We start from the raw sequence: 23285 nt of genomic DNA, 5'->3' as shown, positions 1-23285 counted from the left end.
TTAACACTCACTGAATAATGATAGTTCAATAAGTTTTGGTTCTAAAAATACATTATATTCAAGGTACCTTCTGTAAGGTAAATCTTGAAGGACAAGGAAATGTTGTGCACAAGTCAGCTACCTATTGCAGCATTTCTGTTCGGAGCAACCAGTTTAAATACTTAGTGTCTGGAATATTTTGTTGTTCTGTATCCTAACTTTTTTTTTTTTAATTAGTTAATTGGCACATCCTAGAGAGCCCCAAAAATCTTCCCATTTTACTTTGGTCAATAGATGACCTTAATCTGATATCAACCATTTTTTTTTTACTTTTCTCTTATGTTTAAACCAGAAAATTCCTATTAGTCAACAGAACCTATTTCACCTATGAAGGCAAAGTCTGTAAAATCAGCCTCTTGACTTCAGTCATAATTTTTTCCTGTGCCATAGTCTATTATTTCCGGGAGAGGGCAGCATTTTCCTATATCAGGTACAGAAAGGCACATGCCCTGCTTAGACTGTCAATGTTTCTTGTAATTACTCCCAGTATATTTGTTGCTTGCTTATGAATTAACTTGCATTTATGGAACTAAATCATTCCAATCATTTAATTACACCTGAGGAGCTGAACTATAATTGCTTGCTTCCAGCTAGGATCTGATATGGCTTGAGCAGTATTAATTTGGTGTTTACTTTTCTGAGTGCTAAAAGCATTAAAATGATTGTGCAATGGGATTACATTTTACTAATTGCTGGCATTCATTAGCTGGGTAAATGGCGAGGAAGAATGACTGTATATTGTGGAGGGATAAAATTATGGTTTTAAATAGTATATTACTAGACACATTAAGGCCCTAAGACATGTTTTAAAATACTCCAGAGGTTATTAAATACCATATTTTCTTCATGTCTTGCTATATGAATATCTTATTAAAATACTGCAATTATTATGAACCTTTTTGTGCAATATGTAGGGAAATGGCTTCATTGACAGAAACCTATTTCTTGATATTAATAACCCTCTATATTTTCAGCTAATCCAAAAGTAAATGAGGAACTTAGGAAAAGATTGCCAACTTCAAATCAACACAGTTACACAGAATTGAAGAAGCATACAGCTTCATTTGAGGGTTTCTTTTAAGGGACTCAGTGTTCTGCGATATGAGGTGAACTTTTTATTTTTTGTTAAGACCTCAGCACATCAAGTCCTATGCATTTTTTTTTATCGTGCAGATTTATAGTCAACAAGAAGTATGAGCTAAATATGTATTTCTTTAATGTTTGGTGTATGCGTTAATGTTGAATCTTAAGTGTTTGTCCAACTATTTTTTTTTGCAATTTTAAATATAAAAATGAAATAATCTGCTTTTTTGGTGTTGTATGCCAAAATAATTTCTCCTGCTGTTTTATTATTTAGAATATGTGTCTCAGTATAACTTGGTTGAATTGTAAAATATGTACCTAATTTTTTTATTTAATCTCTTAAATTTTTGAGCACAATGACAACTGTCTGAGTGTTTTCATAATCTAGTTACTGTATCTTCAAAGCACATGTATCTTTTTAATAAATGCAAAACAAAATGTTAGGAGGGAAAACATACAAAATAAGCACAATGCATAGTTAAGGATAAAAATTGTCCTATGTACAATATTTTTTAAAAAGGTGCCTGAGTAAGTAATACAATTTGTGGTAAGCTTACTATGTTACCAAGATTACAAACTTATTTAGATTTCCGTGTGGTACAGAGTATAATTGAATTTTTAACACATAAAAGAGCATTTATTTTAACACCCAGAATGATGCCTGGTAGACATAACATTTTACTGTAAGTCTTATTGAGGGTTACTTCTTGAAGATATTTGATTATGTGAAATATTGCAACTGTGTAATTAACTATAGTCTGAAGCAATATGCATGCAAATATTGTGACCTCATTATTTAACTGTTCAGAAAGAACTTCGAATTCGGAGTTGGAGTGGTCATAGACCACTTTACCTGTATTTTATCTAGGAAATTAAAGGAAGAGAAAGAATGCTGTAAAGTGAAGCACATGCCACTATCTGTAATAACTGCCAAAGTGAGCAGTCTTCTTGTCTGTAGCAGGACTGCTTGGTGTGATTTGGGCTGTGCTCAGTAATGTGTATTTCCAAGACCAGACTCTAGAAGAATTAGCCAAACTAATAAATATTTCAATAAGAATATCACATGCAACAGAAAGCTGAACAAAACAATTATAAAAATTAGATGAGTGACAAAAAAAAAATTTGCTGAGAAATATAATTTTTCACTGACTGTTCAAGTATGCAGACTTCATTGTGCAGTTATAAATATTTAAAATAATTTGTTTTGTAAATTTCCTGTCAAATGACGGCAAAGTATAGGTGTATTATATTGTTTCAAGTTTATTTATCTAGAGTTTTTTTTATTTTAGCTCTGAAACCTTCAAGCAAAAACTGGACTCAGCGCCAGATCAAACAAGTTCAGAGGAACAAATGGAGAACTGGTCAAAAGGTAGGGACTTTAAAGATATTAATAAGGAACCTTAGGTGTTATACCAGTGCTAGGCAGTGACTGGAGTGTGTTTGTTCTTGCTGATATATGACTGACTTTGGAAGAAAAGAAAAAAAAAAAACCACAACCACATACTGCCCCTTAAAAGAACTTGGAGTAACAGGAGAGCAGCCACATGAATATAAAGCTTCACCTTTATTTTCTGGATTATTGAAAATGTTTTTGTATAACTTTCAGAAGACTTGTTTAAATTCTTAGTCTGTACATTGCAGCTTACTTTCCAATCTTTTTTTTTAATTGTTAGCAATAAATCTGAAAATCTGTCTTAAAGTAATTTTCTTGGCTATTCACACCTGGCTTGGGTATGATTAAGCCATCTACTAATATTAATGAGTTTCTCATTAGTAATTCAAGTGAATTTAGACAGTAAGGTAAGGCTTGGAGATATAGGTGACCTTGGTTAACTTACAGCTTCCCGAGCTGATGGAGTTCTCATCCTCATCAGGATGCAAGTATCTTTTTGTATTTTTAATTGGTTGACCAGACATAATTGTTCTCAGATACATTCTTCTATGTTTCATGACAGAAACCTAAGGGGTAAAAAAGCCCCACTGAATTTGAGAGTACATTACATTACTAACTGACTGACTGACGTTGTAGAAGAGAATTTTCAGTAGCTTGTGACTAGATTGTGACATGTAGAAGGAAGAAAGGGAAAGACATAAAAAAGACACCCTGACTTTAGGGTGGATTTTTTCTAGTAAGTGAATATGTGTAGGTTAAAAAATCCAAAATGGAATAGGTGTGTCAACATCAAAATTTCCCTCTGTATCAGAGCCTCATAGCTTCTTGTACACTTCATTTTTATTAGTTTTATACTATATATTCTCTCTCAAAGGATAATAAATGTCAAGTTTCTCCTGGAGAGTCTGCTTAGAAGAGAGAAAAAATGCTTCATTTTTTTAGATGATGCTTTTCTTTCATATGTAAAGGAATTGCTGCCTATATAACTGTAAAATAAACTACTTATAAACACCTTTTAATTTATGGAATTTTGAGCTGTTACTGAGTGAAGTTCAAAAGTTTTTGAATCATATACTCTGTAAACAAAAATAGTCATGGTGGTGTAGGTTAGTGGAGAATTGTATTCTGACAATTTAAACATATAATGGCTTAATCAGTTTTAGTATTTTTAGACCTTTAGGGGTCAGCATACCCTAAGAATGGTTCAAAAGGTTAAGTATTCCAAAGTAGGCAAATGAAACTGATTCTTTGTGAAATATTTTCTGTCTAATTGCAAGAAATTATGTTCTGCTACTGCTCAGAGATATTTTTAAAACTGAGTAGTTACTGAGTTTCAGTTTCAGTTACTCAGTAGTTTACTGAGTTACTGTATTATTTTTCTGATGCATTAGGTCAATATTTTGTGCTGTTTAGACAGCTGTTTCTTTCAAGCTAACACTTTATGTATCCAATAGAAATTGTTATATAAACAAAAGTAAAATTTATACACCTTTCTTTAGCATAATCATTAATAGGTCATGTAATTCTTTATGCTTTTACTCCTGGGAAAGTTAGAAAAAGGGATTATGGGTAAATCTGTCATCCTACTGGTGTGGATGAGATTTTTTTTTTTCTCAGAATTTAATTTGGGTATTAACAGCTAAATTACATTCACTTATCATAAAGATAATAGGTCAATTTCAGCAACATAATGTTCAATACGTGCACTTAGTAGATATTCTAGTGCATTTTCTCATTGTATTGCTTAAGCACTTCTCATTTTCTGTGTAAATGTGTATGCTGAGGTGTGTACTATTTTGTGTCCTGCTTGCTCTGTCATCTTCATATATTTCCTTGGTACAGTTGGTACTGTACTGTATTTAGATTTTCCTTTCTTGTAACTTTGAAGTTTAAAAGCTGGGTTTAGAATAACACTGTAATGGTTTATTCACATTTTTAATAGCCTACTGAAATATTGGAGATTATTTGTCAACAAATAAGGATGGTAAAGCAAATATAAGATTAAATTTATCTGACTAGATGAAAATTCAGGCAGGCAATGAGAATTTTAAAAAATAGAAAAATCAGATACAGAGAAGTGTTAGGTTGATGGTGGTTATGTGAGATAATGTGTAACCTGTTAATCAGTGTTATAAAATAAAATACTTGAAAGGAAGGTAGTGTTTAAGAGGAGTGTATCTGAAGTGTTTGATAGGTGAGATTTTCTTTTTAACTTTCCGAGTTGTTTGGACTATAGTATGCCTGTGTGGATTGAAGAATTTGTCACTGTTCTGTTCTATTAGGAAGAATTAAAGAACAGTTTGTGTGCAAGACTTGTTATTTTGTGTTTGTATCTAGTTTAAATGTACTCTTTCTCTGTTTTTAATAGAAGGTTAATGCCTTTTTTCATTTCCCTCTAAGGATACTTGAGAGAATGTACCAGGAACATTGGCAGCAGACCAGTGAGGCCTATGCCACTTAGAAATGAAAAATGTTCAGGATCCAAGCTAGACAGCCTAGAATAGTATTCAATTATGAAAATAAACTTGTATTGGCAAATAGGTGCATATCTTTGCATTACAGTGATGGTGGGTGTGGGGAAGCACATTGCATTGGGGTAGAGTTGTTACTTCAGTAGGGTTTCCACACATGATGAGAACTATGAAAACATTAATACGATGAAAACACAAGAGGGAACCTGAAACTGGGTGGTTTCTCTTCTTATATATATGTTTAGGACTTGATATGGCAGTTTTCCAGAAGCGTTACCGGGATTGGAAAGAGGTGAGTGTGCAAATGCTGGAGTTAAATTTGTCTTATTTGACTCATGTACCATGTTAATTAGGTGCAGCTATACTTCTGTATTATAGAGTCTTTAACTATTGTAATGTTTTGGCTTATGTCATATTTATGAGCATCCAAGCTTTAAGGACACAGCAGAAATTAGGAGAAGTTTTAGAGTTTTAAGTACCGTTTGGTCTGTTTTGACAACAAAATTAGAGTTTTGCTGACTCCAGAAGTAAAATCATTGTATAATTTTTATTTGCAAATCCTAAGACAAGTTAATAGATTGATTTTTTTTTAATGGCAAAATTGTTTGCTTTCTTAAAAGGTGATTAATATGTTTTCCAAGCATATAAATAAATACTTATATATTGCTAAGCCATTACTTGAAACATATATTGAAATGTATCTCAGTGAACCAATTTCACTTCTCAGAATTTGATGGCAACTTTAGTTATGATCCATATAGGCACTTTTCATATATCTTCAAAAGAATACTTGCAGCTTGTAAATATACTTCAGAATTGCATGTCTGGAAACTAGTTCAGAGGAGACTAGCTTTAAAGAGCTGTGATAATGTAGATTGGAACAGAACTGCAGAATCAGCTTGTGCAAGAAAATTTGTAATGGAGGTGTGTTTTATCTGGTGAGCTGTGGGTTTTTGGGGTGTTTTACATTCATGGTAATTGAGGAAATGTAGTCACATGCAAAGTTTAAGTAAAACGAATCATCTTTTTGTGTAACTTTGATTCTCTTATTAGAAGTAGAAAACTCTTCTAGTTGTTTGATGGTTTTAATGTACTTTTTTGTAGATTTGTTTTTGCGATATTAATTACAAGGACTTTTTTGTCTGGAATTTCTATTGTGTGAGTTTGACACACAAAAAGATGAATGGGTAAAGAAAGCCTTGAGAGTAATATGGTGTTGTAAATGCTCTAGTTGGGTAAAAAAGCAGCTAATTGTAAAGGTGCTGCTGCCCATTTCTCCACAATGTACCCAATGCAGCTGTAAACGCTGTAAAGCAAAACTAAAGCCCCTCTTTCAAGGCTGTAACAGAAGCAAAATTAAGCATACTTGTCATAATGAAGTCTCTTTCTTCTTTTACATGCCTCAACAGGAGATACTGTGAGCCTGTTCTCCCTCTCCTACCATTTTTTAGCAACAAAGTGCTGTTTACTTGGAAAAGAAAGAAAGCCTGAATATTGCAAGGGTGGTTTGCATGCAGAAAAATCTATGTGATATGCAGAGGCAGCGTCCTCTATGCCCGTGTGGCTTAGCTGGTCAGTGTCTTCCATGTGTGCTGTGCTTTCAGCGTCAAACTCACTATGTGCTGTCAGATCCCCTTGCAAAGTGCCAAGTGGAGTTGCAGGTTTCTCTGAATGATGTAAAAGGCTGAAAAGAGGCTGAGAGGATGAACTTTCATGAGTAAAACCTAGGAAAGTCCCTAGTAACTGTTGAGCAGCACTAAGTGTAGAAGATGAAGATAATCTCTTCTATGGAAGAAGAAGGAATAATGTGGTGTAACTTAGAAGATAAGAATGTGCTAATGATAACTGAAAAATCATCCAATACTGCTTGGTCTTTCCTGTAAATATAATCATCCCTTCGTGCATATAAATTCTCATCTGTTCTTTTTCCATTCCATTTCTTTTCTTGTCCATTTTGAGTGGTAGAATACAGCACATTTTTAGCCAGACTGCATGCAGAACAACTCCTCATCAGAAGCACAACTAGATGTCCAGTACTTGCCTTACTCACTGCAGGGTTGTGAATATGATTTTGTTGAACCCTTTATGGTACGCTCAAAACATGTAGGGCCTTATCTGCACTGAGGGCTGCAAGCACTCAGGATGGGGGGAATGCACACCTTCAAGTATTGCACTTTGAATCTTAAGTGTGCAAAGTATGAGTGCAGCTAACTTCAGAATGTCTTGAAACGTACTTTAGAGAGAAGAGCACTTACTACCACAGTAATTTTTAAGTAGTGCTTCAGAAGGAGCTTTAGAAGACCTTGCACAAGTGCAAGAGGAATTCGGTTATTTTCTTCTTCAGAAACCTTCATTACTTCTATTTTTATAACAGGTAGAATGAGGCTTAAGTTCAGAGCAAAAATATTTAAAAATTATTATGAAAAGGTTCTTTAGAGAGTGCATTGCCAACTCTTATTTGTGAGTTCACCTGCATCTTTAGTAGAACACTGCTGGAGTAAAGGGTGTGGGGACAAGGTGTCTTACACCTACTTTATGCAGAGTGATCTTTCTTTTATGTCAGACACTTAAAATTGCAATGTTTTTCTTTACTTCTAAAGCTGTAGTTTCCTGAGATTTTGTTTAGAACTCTTAATTTAGCAAAGCTTTAATTGTTTGTGTGTGGTAGGGGAGGTTGAGTACATTTGGATAAGAGAATTTTTGCTCTAATTAATGGGCACGGGGAAACATGACCCTGCCTAGATAAAAGGGAGTTCTGGATCATTAAGATTTAGATAATGGAAGGGGGTTATATGTGAAAAGCAATTGTCTGATATGACAATAGCAAAAGACAAATGGGGTGGGAGGGTTTACTTTGTTTTTAGTTGGTTTAGAAAACATAAACACAGCATGCTTAGTAAAACTCCAGCAGACACTATGTTTGGAAATTATGTAATGACTCCATATAGGCTGTAATGATATCCTGAAACCCTGTATTTAAACTAACCTGAATTACAATGAGAGATAAACAGAATATTTACCCATCCCTTATGAGCTGCTGCTGATATGTAAATTTATTCTTCTACTTTGCACAAATATACTTTTGAGCTACTGCTTAAACACTTCAAGGTCCTTAGCCAAACAGTTTTAATGATGCCTCCAGTATTATGAAAGTGTGACATTTGATGAATGCCTTGTATAGTTGTGATATCAGGGAAAGTGTAAACAAAAAACGCACATCAAGTCATCGTGCAACACCTAGATAATTTATAATTTTACTGTTTATATCCATCTTGACATTTTTTATCTGCCAAAGGCAGGTTTCATTTGGAATCTTAATCTGAGATTTATTTGGTGGATCTGGAAATCATAGCTAGAGTTCCCACAGGAAATGGTCCATCTACCAACAGATTAAATGGCAGTCCTGCAGTTGTTAAGGGAGCTCTGCATTTAACACACATGCATACTCATTCAGTCAGCACTGTGGAGAAAAATTAAAGTAGTAACCCAGGTTTAGGAACAATGTAGCTAAAAAGTCCCATATTTGCTGAATGACAAAGGGTTATATAGCAGCATTTCATTTTATTATTCGTGCTTGAATTTCTTGTTTGCTTTGTTGAGTCTGCTGACGAATACTAATAAATGCCTGCAACAATCCAGACGAGAGATGCCTGGCAACAAAGCTATGCGGTGGACCTCCCTGATCTTCTCCAGTTCACAACCTGACCTTTTGAAAAATTGGCTGGGCTAAGCTGCAGAATTTGGGTGTAATGGTTATTGTTAACTCCAGCTTTAGGCTTTATTAATTTGTGTGATCAAGACTTACCTATACTTCAAAGTTTCTGAAGACCAAACACAATCATCCATCCATTAGAACTAACATTGTGTTTCAGTGAATCCCACTTACTATCTGCCTAGAGATTCTGCTGTTTTGATGCATTCGGAATATAAAAATGCTTTTTTAACTGTGAGACCAGTCCAGTGAAAATCTGGTGTCTTCTCAGAGACTAATATTTTAAAATAACAATATGTTAATGAATTGCAAACGGAGAGTGGGATGCCAAAGGAAAAGTCTGATATTTACACATTAATAAATGCATCACGATTAACTGCAGTGAATACCAATATAATGATTTGCCAAGTATTTTAAAGACTGAGTAGCATTTTTCCATTTTAAATATTCAACAGTTTGTACACAATTGCTGTTTAGCTGCAGAAGAGGAAGACAAAAGACTTTACTAAAATAATCAAAATCCTTGGAGAATTGTAAAAAATTGCCTTTGCCAGAATATCTCCCAGCTGTTCTTAATCTTTTTCTCAATTTATTTCTTTATGAAGGGTGTAGCCAGGGTTCCACACAAGTACAGGTGAGTACAGAAGCATTCAAAATAACACTAATGTCCCTCAACTTATGTTGCTAAAACAGAATTTACTGTTCTCTTTAAGGAGTAAAAAAAACCCCGAACCATTAAACTTCTGAGTTTTGTCCATATTTTAGCAGACAAAATATTTTCAAACCTCTTCTTTTTTTGTGTATTTATGTGTTATGGGATATAGAGCAAGCAAAAACATTAATGCATAATATAGCTTTGGTTATTCTTGTTGCATTTGCAGATAACTTTCTCAACAAAGTTGCAATAAGATCATGTTGTTCTCATTGTTCAGCTTTTTGGACAACTTAAATGCTTAGCTGTAGCCAGAGATCAAGTATTTGAATTGCATTGTTGTGTTCACCTGACTGACTTCTAAAGCAGTTTTAATTATTTGGAATTTCTTTTCATTAGAATGATACTTAATATAATTTTAAAAAGGTCATTTCCTTTATTCTGCCTAATATTGAAATTACAGGAAGTTTATTTATATTGTACATTGCACATCTGTCTTCCAGTATACAAATAGTGTAACCTAATCTGTCATGTGAATTAAAATTATCATAATAAAGAAGTGTCAAAAGATACTATTTTAGTTATTTACAATTAATACAAAAATTTTTATTGTGTAAATGTTAGTTAGCCATTCATAAATAAAAGTGATTTTTTTTATTGAAGTACAGTAGATGTTAGTTTCTAAAACAGCTCTGACAGAAAAGAGTAGAATTTGACACCTCAGCAGGGGAAAAGAGCAGGGAGGGCCATAAGTGAGGTAGCACAGGCTCCAAGATGCAGTGTGGATCCAGAGCCTTCGACTTCTGCCGTTTTTCCTTCTGTTATGGTGTCATGGTTTAGGAATGGTATTCTCCAGTTCAGCACTCCCACTAAAACCTCATGCAGCTCCCCCCACACCCCTCCAACTGGAGCCACAAAAGGTAAAGATCACAGGTTCAGAGAAAAGCAAATCACTGGGAACAGCAATGAGATAAGAAAACGAGCAGTAACGGCAAAAATACTAATGACAGAGGGTATAGGAAGAGAAACCATTCAGGAGAAAAATACACACCACAGCACGCTCAATAATAGACCACCCTTTCCCCCCCAGTAATGGTCAGTACTGAATGGCTCCCTACAACACATTTTCGGGAACAGAAGGCACCTTGTCTTCCCAGAAAAGAGTCCTCATGAGGTGAGGTGGTATAGAATAATGTCTGTGTCCTGGCCTTGTCCCCTCCTGGCTACTACAAAAATTAACCCTGTCATTGCTGGAACCTGAACATTTTCCACCTGATAATCCAAAATTTTTGCCTTCAGGCCTGTTAGTGATGATTTCCAAAATCCCTGGACAAATGGGGTTTCCTATTCAAGCCCACTCAGGACTGCTGACACTCAAAGAATAGAGTCTTCTGAGACACCAGGAAAGGTATTCAGCTGTCTAATTTCTTCTGTCTCCAGCAGCTATCCCAAAAACCCAATGATGCTCTTTTGGGTCCTTGAAATACCCTCTCCTGAGGTAATAGGGATCAGGTGGTCATCTCTGGCCCTGCCTCTTCCTTCTGTTCTGTGGGCCTTGTTTACTCTCTATTCCTTACTAGGGAAACTGATTTGGTCTTGGATTTCTTCTTCTGTATAGGGGCAACTGCTACTGGCACGGCTTGATCCCCTGGTTCATCTGCAATTTGAAAGGCCATGGTGCCTGTAGGTTTGCTTTCTTACTCCTCCCCTGGAGGGTGTTCTCTAGTATTGAACTGTGTCCAGTAAAGAGTAGCCAGGGCCCAGCAAACTGCAATAAATTGCTCCTCTCTGGAGTTGCCACAGCATTTTCCTTGCAGTGCAGCATTCTGTCACTTTAAACAGGGTCTTGTATTTTTTCAGGGGTGAAACCACTGGAGCACAGAATTTTCCCAAAAGCTGGCCCATTCTCTCCTATATCCTATGCCACTCATGACCATCCACCCTCAGGGCAGATATCTGAATGACCTCCCTAGAAATCTCTGTCCTGATTCTAAATATGGTATAGACTGCACTGAGGAGAAGTGGCAGACTTAGCAACAAGAATATGCTTTCCTTAACATCCAGCAGGAATTAAAACTTCTCAAAAGCTGTTTTAACAGGTCTGAAGGAGGAAAAGGGGATGAAAAGCTAGGGAAAGTCATCCTCTCAGTTCTTCCCACAGACTGGGTATAATTGTCAATGGAGTCCTAGAGGCAGTACCTAAGTAAGGATAGGAGAGGAACACTGAATACACATCCCAAATTACCTTAATTGTCCTTGATGTTATCATGTCATAAACTGATATCCCACAGTACAGCAACAAAGCAATCCTGATCCCTCTCCCTGCTCTGGAAAAGATCATCGTGAGGAGCATATATGGGAATATATACATGGTTTTATACATATATACACACCCATTTGTACAGCCCTAGCAACATTGTGACCACTGGCTCTGGACCTAATACAACAAATACTTAGATCAAATTTGTTTCTAACCCACTCTGGGCAGATCTGTTGAATCTCAATCCTTCATGCCTCTCACTGGGCTCCAATTACGGCTGTCTTGGTTTAGGAATGGTATTCTCCAATTAATTCTTCCATTAAAACCATCTGCCACTCTCTCTCTGCCCTCCAATTTAAGGCAGGAAAAGCAAAGATCATGGGTTGAGATAAGAGCAATTTACTTGGTACAGCAATGAGATAAGAAACTGAACAGTAACACCAACAATACTAATGATATAGGGAATAAGAAAAGAAACAATACACACAGAAAACACACCTCCAGTCCCCCAACCACCCCTTCCCTCTTAACAGGCAATACCGGACAGCTCCCTCTGCCACGTTTTTATGCCCAGAAGAAGCCCTTCTCCCTGGAAGAGTCCCTTTCCCCTGCCCCTGGCAATTATGTGAGTTAGTAACTCACATAAGTTACACAGAGTAACTTCTGTGAGCTGACCGTGTCCTCCTGTCTACTGCAAAAATAAAACCTGTCCTGGCAGGAACCAGGACACATAGCTTGCTCAGTGACCTTAATGCAGTTACTTCATCACTCTGTGCCTTAGTCTCAATGACTTTAAAATTACTATCCCAGCACTTAGGCATCTCCTAAAAAATATCTGTGAGAGTTTCCATAAAAATGTTCTTTCCAAGACTTATTTCAATGCACATCTGTCTTGTGTATCCTAAAGTGAGAGGAGATATCCTATCTCAGAGATAAATCCAGGATCTTTATGAGTAAGAGTTACTTAAATGTAAGTTGATAGTTGCCATTCTTTTGAGCTGACCCATGATGCTCTCCACAGAGCCCATGTGGTCGTGTATTGTTGGGGCACTGAATGTACAATGCATCTATGTTGTGATTTCCTCTTTGCTACTGCCAAAGGTTTGGCAGGTAATACATGGTAATTTGGCTGGGCAAAGCACAGAGAAATGAAAGGAATTAGCTTTGTATTACAAATCTACTCTGAGCTCAGTCTTTGCTTGTTATCAGGTTCCTTATGACTACCATTCTTCCACGCTACAGAAGTGATTTTGTGAGATCTTAGAGTCCTGCTGAATAATCTTGAATACTAAATAACTTGAAGCTTACTCAGTTTTCTTTAAACATTAGAAAAAATGCATCATGAAGGGACAGCCATTTGTAGTATACAGGTCTCAGTATACTACACTGCACTGAGGGAGCCTAAATAATTGCTAACATAAGTAAATCTGTAGTAAGTCCAAAGACAATAAAGCTTCACTTTTTCATGTTGTTTGTTTTGGAGAAAGCATATATTACAGACCTTTTATTTTTGTACTGACCTTTTGTAATTGTTTTCCTGAAACAGGAATTACCTTCTTGAAAATTAGGTACAGCAGCTTTTCTTGGGATTAACTATGAAAAAAATTTTTGTAGGTCACGGGAAAGATAAAATGGTGAGGAAATGAGTCAAAAGTAATGAACACCTTTGACATTCGCATGTAAATCATGTATATTGCATCTGTGTTAGCTCAAATATAAATGAAAAAGGAAAATAAAGGCATTCTGAAAATGCTTAAGACCTAAACCAACTCTTATCACTAATGCCAGACAATACAATCAGATTTCTTCCACCAGACTCATTTTCTTTCTTTGCATATTTGTGCCTATAAAAGCCTTGAATTTCAGTTCCTACTCATTTTCAGGATTTATGCCTTTTAATCATTCAGTAATGGGCAAACTGTTGAACAGTCAGAGTCTTTCACAGTCATTCTGCTTGGTAGAAGTTCCAGTAGTTAAGTAGCTGAGTGTATGAATGATTGTCTTTTGACAAAATGGTTGACTCATCATTTTCAGCTCAAAAAGGAATATTCGGCCATAGTACTAATTTCATTTGCATAGCTTGAAAAGTTAGTGGACATCAGGCTAAATTTTTAGTCTTATTCTTGTAGGAAAACATTAGATAATTTGAAAGCAAAAAATAAAGAATAGCAGTTAGTCAAGTGGAAATGAAGGTGAAGTTCTAAAGTAATGCTTTTACATGCATAGCTATTGCAGCAAGTGATGTAGATGTGTGATTTGTAGTGGGGCAAGATCAAGTTCTTTTAAACCATAGGAAGTGCATCCTATTATTCCAGTGGAAACAAGTTTGTTTTGTATAGGGCCAGGGTGGTTCCTTGCATAGATAGTTTTGTTGGATAGTGAATATTCCCTGTTGTTTGAAATTCAAAATGTTTGATATTATACAAACAAAGCCCCCAGAGACATTGAAGTTGTGTTTTTGTTTAGACTGAGAAGAAAAAATACATGATTGCAGCCCAGACAGCAAACAGCGTCCTGACTGCATCAAGGCCAGCAAGTTGAGGAAAATTATTGCACCTTTCCACTCTGCCCCTGTGAGACCCCATGTGAAGTAGTGCATCCAGTCTGGGAGCCCCAGCACAAAAGAAGTGTGGACCTGTTGCAAGAAATCCAGACTTAGCCAGGAAGATGATCAGAAGTCTGGAGAACAAGTCCTGTGAGGACAAAGCTTGCAAGGCTGAGAGAGCTGGGGTTTTTCAGCCTTGAGAAGAGAGGGCTCTGGAAAGACCTCACTGAGACCTTCCAGTATTTGAAGGAGACTTACAAAAAAGAGGGAGAGCAACTTTTTACACAGGCAGATAGTAATAGGACAAGGGAGAGCAGTGTCAAATTAAAAGAGGAGAGATTTATGTAACATATTTGGGACATTCTTTACTCACAGAGTGGTGAGGCACTGAAACAGGTTGTCTAGAGAATTTATGAATGCCATGTCCCAGGAAGTTTTCAAGGCCAGGCTGCATGGGGCCCTGGGCAACATGATCTCATGGGTGGCCTCCCTGCTTACAGCAGTGAAGTTGCAACTAGATGATCTTTAGGGTCTCTTCCAACCCAAAACATTCTGTGATTCCATGATTAACTGGAGGAATTCTGGAGGCTTTTATTAATTGAGGTTGACTACCTCAAATACAGCACAATGTTTTGTTGTATATTTTTTCAAATGTATTTAATCTGACAGTGTCACAATGTCATAGCTACTGAATTTTCAGTCATCTTTGCCCCTGCTCACAGGGTATATATGGCTCATTCTCTTCCTTTCTGTTTTTACTTTTGCCTATTATGCCTTACTGCCATCCTGCTAGGGATTCGTTCATGCAGACTCATGCAGTCTTTTGCAGACAGATGAGAACATACTATGTCTGTGCCACAGACCAGCTTAAAACAAACACTAGTAAGTAAGCTATAGGTAGCAAGCTGTAAGCACTATTACATTTGAAGCTGATTTGGTGCACCTGGATCTTCTAGTGTCCCCATACTTATCTGCAACCAGATCTGTAGCCTGTGTGCATGGTCCTCTGGTTTTTGTTTGTTTTCCCTTACTCTTATTCTGGGGAGATTCCCTGCAAACCTCTGAGGTGATCAGTGCATTTTAGTAGGGTGCTGAAAGACTATACACAAGGGGAAGGGGGTGTCCACCCAGCTTCTGCTGGATGATGGGACTGCTGAATATTCTGAGTGGTATAAAAAGGGATGCTGTTGCCTCTTTAGTCTTCCAGCTGAATCTGCACCTTCTATGCATTTATCAGTGTTGGTGCAGGATTCTCTACTGCTGTGCTTTCGCTGATCTCGGTGCTTATCCCCCACTTCTCAGAAGAAGCTGTGAGGAATAGTGGGTGCCTGCACAGTATGATGTGTTTAATGTTTTTACTTGACTTTTTAACCACTCCCAGCTTAACAACACTGGATTCTGTTCTGCCTTTACTGTTTCAAGCCATGACAGCATTATCTTCCCCTTACGTCCCTCACAATCAATTCCCAGATTTAATTCTAGTGTCTTCATATTCCTTCTTCTTAACATTTGCTTTTCTTTCCCACAATGTGAACAAGCTATTCATTCAAGATAAATACATACAGAAGATCAGCTGTTCAGCTTCTCCCTATAGTGAAATATTAATCTGGGCTACTGAACTTGTACTGTTTTATATGGAAAAAATGTTGTTTATTATATTCAAGAACCAGAATCAGCAGTGGTGGTACCACTTAATGAAATCTACATTTTTTTCCCAAAGCTTGCAAGGCTGTTTTACCCTTTCTCTGATGTTCCCTGTGCAGCCTGATTATTGCAAATGCTACTTACTCCCCAGTGTGTGTCTGCAGCATTGGTAATTAGTGCACAATACGATTTGCAGGAGGCATGAGGAAAAAAAGCACTAAAGTGCATTGATTAAAATTGCCACTTGGTTTAGCAACAAGACAAGCTACCATGTACCAAAGCCTAAATTATTTGAAGTGGGGGTCATGGGCTATATAAAGAATAAAAATAATTTTTTTTTTAAATTTAAAAATTTTAAAAATAAAATGAATCTTATGTCCATTGATCTGACAGTGTTCAAAATGTCTTCCCCAAAGCATTCTACTGACAAATTTCATGTTGATTAAAAAAAAAACCAAAAAACATTATAGCTTCATTAAATAAATAAAAACCTCTCACCTTAATGCCCTTGGGCAGAGTGCTTTCAGTTGTGGGTGGAAGAGGCTAACATCATCTTCTCTCTTAAAAAGCCAGTGGAGAAAAAACAGATCCTCTATGTTTCACCTAATATTTCCAAGAATGCCACTTACAGCCTTCCTGTGATGCTACTTAGTCTTACCCATGTGCTTGAGGGAATTGAATCTAGATGAAAAGGTGTCCTGCAAATGTATGTTGTTTAAAGAAGCAGCATTAGCATTAATAAATGCCAATACAATTCTAGAACTATTCTAAATTCTCTTTTTTCTTTAGCTGCAGTAATTTACAGTTAAAAACACATATCTTGACATGGCCCAAGGATTTAGCAGAAGTGCAACTGCTAATGCAGATATTTACCTCATCATGCAGTCATGTTCACTTCTGGTTTTAAAAATAAAAATCTGCCTGCTGAACTGACCTGTCATCTAGAGACCTTTGTTTCTTGTTTACAACTCATATTCAGAATATTATAGAAAGCCTGCTGATGGTCATCTGACCCTCTTACTCCCTGCTGCTCTTCCATGTAGGCATTAGTGATACTGTTGGGGTGGCCTGGGAAGTGTTGCATGTGACTGTATGGCTCTGGGCATGATGATCTAGGGTGTGGGAACCCAGGTGGTGTTTCCTTTGACCCTTCTCCTAAGAGGGAGGGGCATGGAGGAGGGTTGAGTGAAGTAGATGAGCCCTTCTTCAGAGAATTGGAAGAACCCTCATGTTCAAAGGTCCAGGTCTCATGGGGTACTACAGTGATGTTAATGATCTCCTGGAAGGACAACAGAGGGCTCAGGTGATATGGAAGTTGCTGGGGACAATTTCCTGTTACAAATGATTGAGGTGCCAGCAAGGTGATTTCCAGTGGTCTCTGCCAACTTCAGTGACTCTTCTGTGCTCTCTTCTTAAGTCCTGGAATGAAAGGAGCAAATTAACAAAATAGGAACTGTGAAAAGAAGAAAAACTTGCTCTCATGCTAAGGGAATAGAAGCAGCCTAAAACATCATCTAAACTTTTTAGCTCTCTGAAGGGAGATTTTTCTTCTCCAACTTTCATGGGGCCAAAGTAGAGTACCATGGTGCTAAACAAGGAACAAAGGTTCCTGGCAGTACCATCACTGGTTATTTCAACATTGTGCTTGAATTCTTCCACAGAATGTGACACACTTCACTTGAGGCACTTCACATATATATATATATATATATATATATATATATATATATATATATGTATATATATACATATACATATACATATACATATATAGCTTATAGAATAAGTGGATGCCCTAAAGAGGAAGAGGAGGAGGAAAAGGTGTCATGGCAAGTAAGCATTGCACCTCCCCTGCAGCATAATTTGCAACTGCATTTACACAGATGCCACATCTGAAACAGGACAAGTGAACATGATATTTCATAGGAAGTTCTTTATAATATAAATCAAATGGGAAACACAACTCTCTATAAAATGCTTTGCAAGTATGGAAATTCGGTTAGTTTTAAGATAGTACTTACTGGACAAGATTCAACATTTTGCCTTTATGTATTGTCACTCCCAAATTGAATCAGGTTCTCAGAGTATATTCGGTGATTTTTGAAACGTATGTTTATTTAGAGATCCTTGCTCCTTATTGTAGGGAGGAGTAAGAGATCAAATCCAGTTTTTAGATGTAGCAGCACTTCAGAGGAAATCTGCTCAAAAACCTGCAGGATTTCAAGCCAGTGAAAACAGCACAGACTTGTTCCAAGAATCCAGGTGGCTGTGGCCTTGTGTTCAATTTCTGCACTAGCTGTGAAATGATATGAGCAAGATATTGCAATCACAGTACTGAAAGTAGTATTATACTTATCAAAAATATTTTATGGTAATGGTCCCCACATGCTAAGAAACAAAGATGCTGATACTCTGTTGACTGTTGTTTTTCTAGTGTAAAGATCAGTGGTTACAGTTTACAGAAATGGTTAGAGTGGATTCAAGTAAGTTTGTGCTGAAGTGGGTGCAGAGAATACAGATGAGCAGTGGGTCCCACAAGTTTTTCCTGGAGGTTGTAATGCATAGCTTCATGTAGGAAGTTGTTAAACTGACTCCAGCCAATTCCCAAGTCATCTCTTGGGGCCCTTGGGCTGTTTCCTGAGCTCTTGGCTGTGTCTTTCCTTGTTTAAGGGAAGAGGAATCTATTGCAACACACTTGAGAGACAGTTTTCAGTGTTTTTAACTTGGAAACTGTGCTTATAACTGTGTTTACCTGCAGGATGGAAACTTGATACTGATTGATTTGTATTTTTGGTCTATTTCTACTTGATTTCAACTGTATAGGCGGTTTCTTATTATTTTTGAGGAGGATGTTATAAGGTGGATCAAATAATATATGCCCTATATTTTATCCAAAACGTTTGGAAACACTAACTTTATTAAATAAGCAAAAGCTCCAGTGTTTGTTCTCTACTAATCTAAATGAAAGAATGAAAAATATATGCACCTTTTTTCCATTTCCAGTGGTTTTAGGCTGCTTCCTTCTCATTTTTTAATATAATTCTATAATTAAAACATACTTGTTCTTACTTTATGAAAGAACATTCTTGGTATGTGAATCTTTCTTTCATTTAAATGCCTTGATATCAGAAATATGTCCTAAAAATATCTAGTAGCCCAGCTAAGAGAACTAGCTATCACACTCAACAATTTAATCAGATAATTTTTCGCTTTGGCACAATTTCTGCTTTGCATTCTTCAAGTTCTTTAGTTGTATGAGCCTGTACCTCACACTCTCCAGGAATGAATAATGGTGCTTTAAATTTGTTGTTGCTAATTGCAGCTTGATTATACTCCTTTTGTAGCCAAAATGGATTTGAAAGAAACCTCACTGTAAGAGTCTAGTTATAACCTGAAATTTTCCCTCTCTGTAGCAGAAATTCATCATATCTCACCATAGTAGAGCTGAATTTTGTAAGAGATAGATAAATAATTTTCTAGAGCCAGCATTATTTTAAGAAGTCATTTACGGGGGAGGAGGGATTAGGAAATTATGATGAATTTTTAATGTTTTCATGAGAAAAATCCAGTAAATGGGTTGTAATTCCTATGTCCATCCATGCTGTAGGCAACAGGTCTCATTCCTTAGTGAAGGGGCAAAGAAATTGTGAATCTGAAACTAAATCACTTGTTCCTTTCTACTACTGCATTTTATTCTTATAACAAGCCATTTTCAAATGAAAAATCTCAAGTTTGTGCTTCATTCTCCAAATGAGAAAATGTGTTTGATTCTCTTTCTAATTAGAAACACACATCTTGGATCATATAAAAGAAGACTTTTGTGCTGAACTTCAGTTTTATAAGAATTCTCAAAAACCCACAGAATTATCTATCCAGGCAGAAACTGAAGCACCAAAACTTTCAGATTGGCGAGTAACCAGTCAAAGAGGAGGAGTCCTAACTGACTGGAATTCTGGTTCTGAAGAATCAAGGTAAATCCAAGAAATATCCCTCTATATAGTTTTTCTAGATTCAAATTATTGGCAATATGCACATGGTTTTTTGAGTAAATATAGGGAAATTTGCTTCCCACATGACAATCAGTAAGCTTTTTACTTAGACTCACCTTATATGCCTTTCTTCCCTTGTGGAATGTAGGATTTCACCTCTGTATTCTCTAGCACTCATAGATAATATGATCACTGCAATGATTTATATCACACATTGTGGGTATTTCAATGACTGTGATCTCTACAGAGAATTTTGAAAATGCATGCTGAACAGAATAAAAACAGATCTTGAAAACCATAGTAGTATCTGTGTCTTTACACAACAAGCACCTGAAATGTGATGAGTGAGTAGGAAGCAGGAATAAAGCAGGGTGAAGTCTAGATGAAGCTGGAAGAGTAAAGATAAGAATCCCTTGTAGCAGTCTGTGACAGGAATCTGAGGACTGGATAATATGGTTGAAAAGTTTAATATAGACTCTGAAGACTTTATTGTGTCATTAATTTTGGTCATTTCTTGTCACTAGTGTTTTTACTGAGCAGTGGCCCTCTATAGCCGTCTTCAGAAATATAAACACTCATTCTATATGTGACTCAATGTACAAAGGTATAAGTAGCTGGCTAGTTACACCTTTGAGTAGCTAGCTGGTTAGGGAACATGCTGCCAGTTTTGAGTGACTTAGGCAGTCTGAATACCAATTTTTAACTGAGAGTGTCAGAGTTGTTTTTGAAAATGGGACCAAGGCTGCAAAATTCTATTACATACTTTTGAAAAATACACTAATTCTTCACCTGTCTAGCAGATTCTACACCCAGTTTTGCTATATTCATTATGATTTAACAGTGACTGTTTGGGCCAATCCCAGTCCTTAACACTTTTTCATTTTCCTTTTTGCCTTTTTGCATTAGCCACTGAGATTTGCTGTAAGGGCAATGCATTCTGCACTAAATGCCAAGTAAAATCCAGAGTGCTTAGGTACAGCCCAGCACAGAGTCACCCAAATATTGTTCATCTTACCTTTCACCAGTGCCACTCCTACTGACAATCAGGCTTGTCTGGAACACTAAGATTAACTTCCCACAGCAATGATCAGGTTGAGCCATCTCAGCTCCTAGTATGTTGTATGTAGGACCCCAAAGCTATATGCCAAAACCTGTCTTTGCCCAAATAGATTGCAATTAGAATATATGTTAACATTTCTTGATGTAGAAAAACCCAGGAAATGTTAAGTCAGTGTTGATTTGTGTTTTAGATGGTGGTCCTGGTGTACTGTCAATGTGATTTGTCATTTTTAGTTTTAAGGAGAAGGGAAGAGAAAATAAATACAATGGAAACAGGTGAAAAAAGGGTGGGTGAGTACAGACAAGAGTCTGCCTAAGAGAATGACTCTTTGGAGCAATAGATAGCTTTCTTTATCTTTCTAGGATGCGAATTACATATAAAGTAATGTCTACACTGGAAGCAAGAGTTCAGAGGTATAGCTTTTCTGTGGCTACTTCTTTTTGGTTATTAGCTAGGAAGTGTATCACCAGAAAATGCTTAAGGAAAGCAAATGTTAAAAATATTTGCAAGTTCCCATTCTAATAATTCATTTACTGATTTTGCTGCCATGTTACAAGTGAGATCTGAGTGATCTGTGAGTAGCAATAGATACCCAAAAAGTTTTATGAAAGTCTTAGTTTGAGACAGAATTTTTCTGGCCATTGAATCTTGTCTTATTTTAAGTTGTCTATGGCTAATATGTTATTTTAAAACTCCAGGTGGCATGCAGTATGGAATTCCTCTTGTCAGTTATAATATTTAGAATCATACCATAACTTTACAGATTTCTTCAAAATTAATTCCTAGATCTTTTTTTTACAGATATTCTCATATCACTTCCTGTGGAATCATCCTACAGAAAAATTTGGTTTGCTTAAACCTGAGCATCACTTTGATCCCCAAGTGTTTTATTACTTTTTTTCTCTCCATCAAGCAATGGTTTTTAGCATTTGCTTTCCTTAAGCATTTGCTGTTTATAAGCTTCATAGCCCATTTATATTCATCTGTTTTTTGCCTTAGTACTGTTGGGTATTTATTTGCTATTCCAGATTTACAGATTCTTTTCAGAATTACAGCTTTAAGAAGTGGTAGAAGAGCAGCCATTTTTCTGACTATTTAATACATTTGCAGTGGTTAACAAGTTTATTAACAAGTTTTGATAATTTATTTCTGTGCATTTTGTTTCAGAGGGGTGGAACAACTGGTTTTTAAATCATTTTTCTTTTTTTTTTTTTTCCTTCCAAAATACAGCAGTGTAGAAAGAAAGGATAACAGGACACTCCCTGAATTTATATCTTCATGGCATGATGCTGAAGATTTAGGTGGAAGAACAGAAACTGCATTCCTTTTAAAAGAATTGGACACTCTGAGGGCCAAAAATAAAAAGGTACAATTGAGATATTCAAGGTACCAATATTTGCTTTTTTATAATTGCCTTACAAAACATACATTTTGAACTGTGCCTGATTTAGTTTTGTTATTTATTTTAGTGCACCAATCACTAGCTTCTTGTCATTTTGGATTCTTAGTATCTGCTTAACAACTATTTCTCTGGAATTAAAAAGCCCTCTCCAACCTACTCTCTTGACATTTTTGATCAATGGCATAGATTCTTGCACCCTGGATGAAAACCAATGAAGACCAAAGACTAGACCAGGATTTCATGAGTAGAATCCAATTAATGTGCCCTGATAACTTGGCTTTATTGAAGGGGAGAAAATTCCATCTTCCTTGAACACTGCATTGCTTCTAGTGTTAGCTGTGATTGCATGTACCTAAACAACCTGAGTCTCTAGTCTCTCCATGAAGTGTCATTGAATATTCAAGCTCAGATATCTGTCCAAGAACAGATTTAGTGAATACCCTTTAAAAGAAAGGCCTTGATATGTGAAAGAATACCAATCTTCCATCTGATGAAGAACATAAAAAATATGCATTTACACTAGTCTTTTCAGACTATGATGTCTGTATCTTGGTAGAAAACAGGCTATTCATGCAACCACCTACATTATATTCCATGCAATTCTGAACTTCTTTAGCGAGAAGGACTACAGCTGGTGATACCTGAAGAAGAGAATTCCAAATAAAAACAATGGCATATGCATTGCTACTTGTCTCACAGAGCAAGATAGTCCAGATGTTAAAAAAATATATTCTTAACATTTGTTCTTTAAACAAATAAATATAATGAATTGAACTTCTGTTTTAATGCTTAGTGTCTGTATTTTGGGGTGAGAAATAGTTTACAATTTTATTGTGTTTGAATTACTTGTTGACAGTTTCATCCAGATAAGAATCATACTTTACATTTGTTCAATTCAGCTTCAAGATAAGCTGGCTGAAAAGGACAAGGAGCTGAAGACAATTAAACTGGACTTAGAATTGCAAGACAGAGCTACAGAAGCTAAGATTGCAGAAAGGATTGCAGGTACAGTAGGCAAGCGTTTAACAGATGGCT

At 36.4% G+C, this 23285-nt stretch overlaps 1 protein-coding gene across 6 annotated transcripts in view; it reads left to right on the top strand.

The window, feature by feature from the left end:
- Nucleotides 1–23285, top strand: part of MIPOL1 (mirror-image polydactyly 1) — a 192184-nt gene that overhangs the window by 38611 nt on the left and 130288 nt on the right. For 5 of the 6 annotated variants that reach the window (XM_068192885.1, XM_068192884.1, XM_068192883.1 and 2 more), the window contains 5 exons: nt 1014–1145; nt 2412–2491; nt 19584–19770; nt 22079–22214; nt 23150–23255. In XM_068192885.1, the coding sequence (XP_068048986.1) occupies nt 1141–1145; nt 2412–2491; nt 19584–19770; nt 22079–22214; nt 23150–23255 (514 nt within the window). In that variant the 5' untranslated portion in view covers nt 1014–1140. Of the gene's footprint in view, nt 1–444; nt 470–1013; nt 1146–2411; nt 2492–19583; nt 19771–22078; nt 22215–23149; nt 23256–23285 lie in introns of those variants that run through there. The other variant, XM_068192888.1, reaches the window with a different exon arrangement.

Source organism: Anomalospiza imberbis, chromosome 6, assembly GCF_031753505.1.
Source record: "Anomalospiza imberbis isolate Cuckoo-Finch-1a 21T00152 chromosome 6, ASM3175350v1, whole genome shotgun sequence".
NCBI lineage: Eukaryota > Metazoa > Chordata > Aves > Passeriformes > Viduidae > Anomalospiza > Anomalospiza imberbis.
The sequence above is the reverse complement of the archived record's forward strand: the minus strand, read 5'-3'. Positions and strand labels throughout refer to the sequence as shown.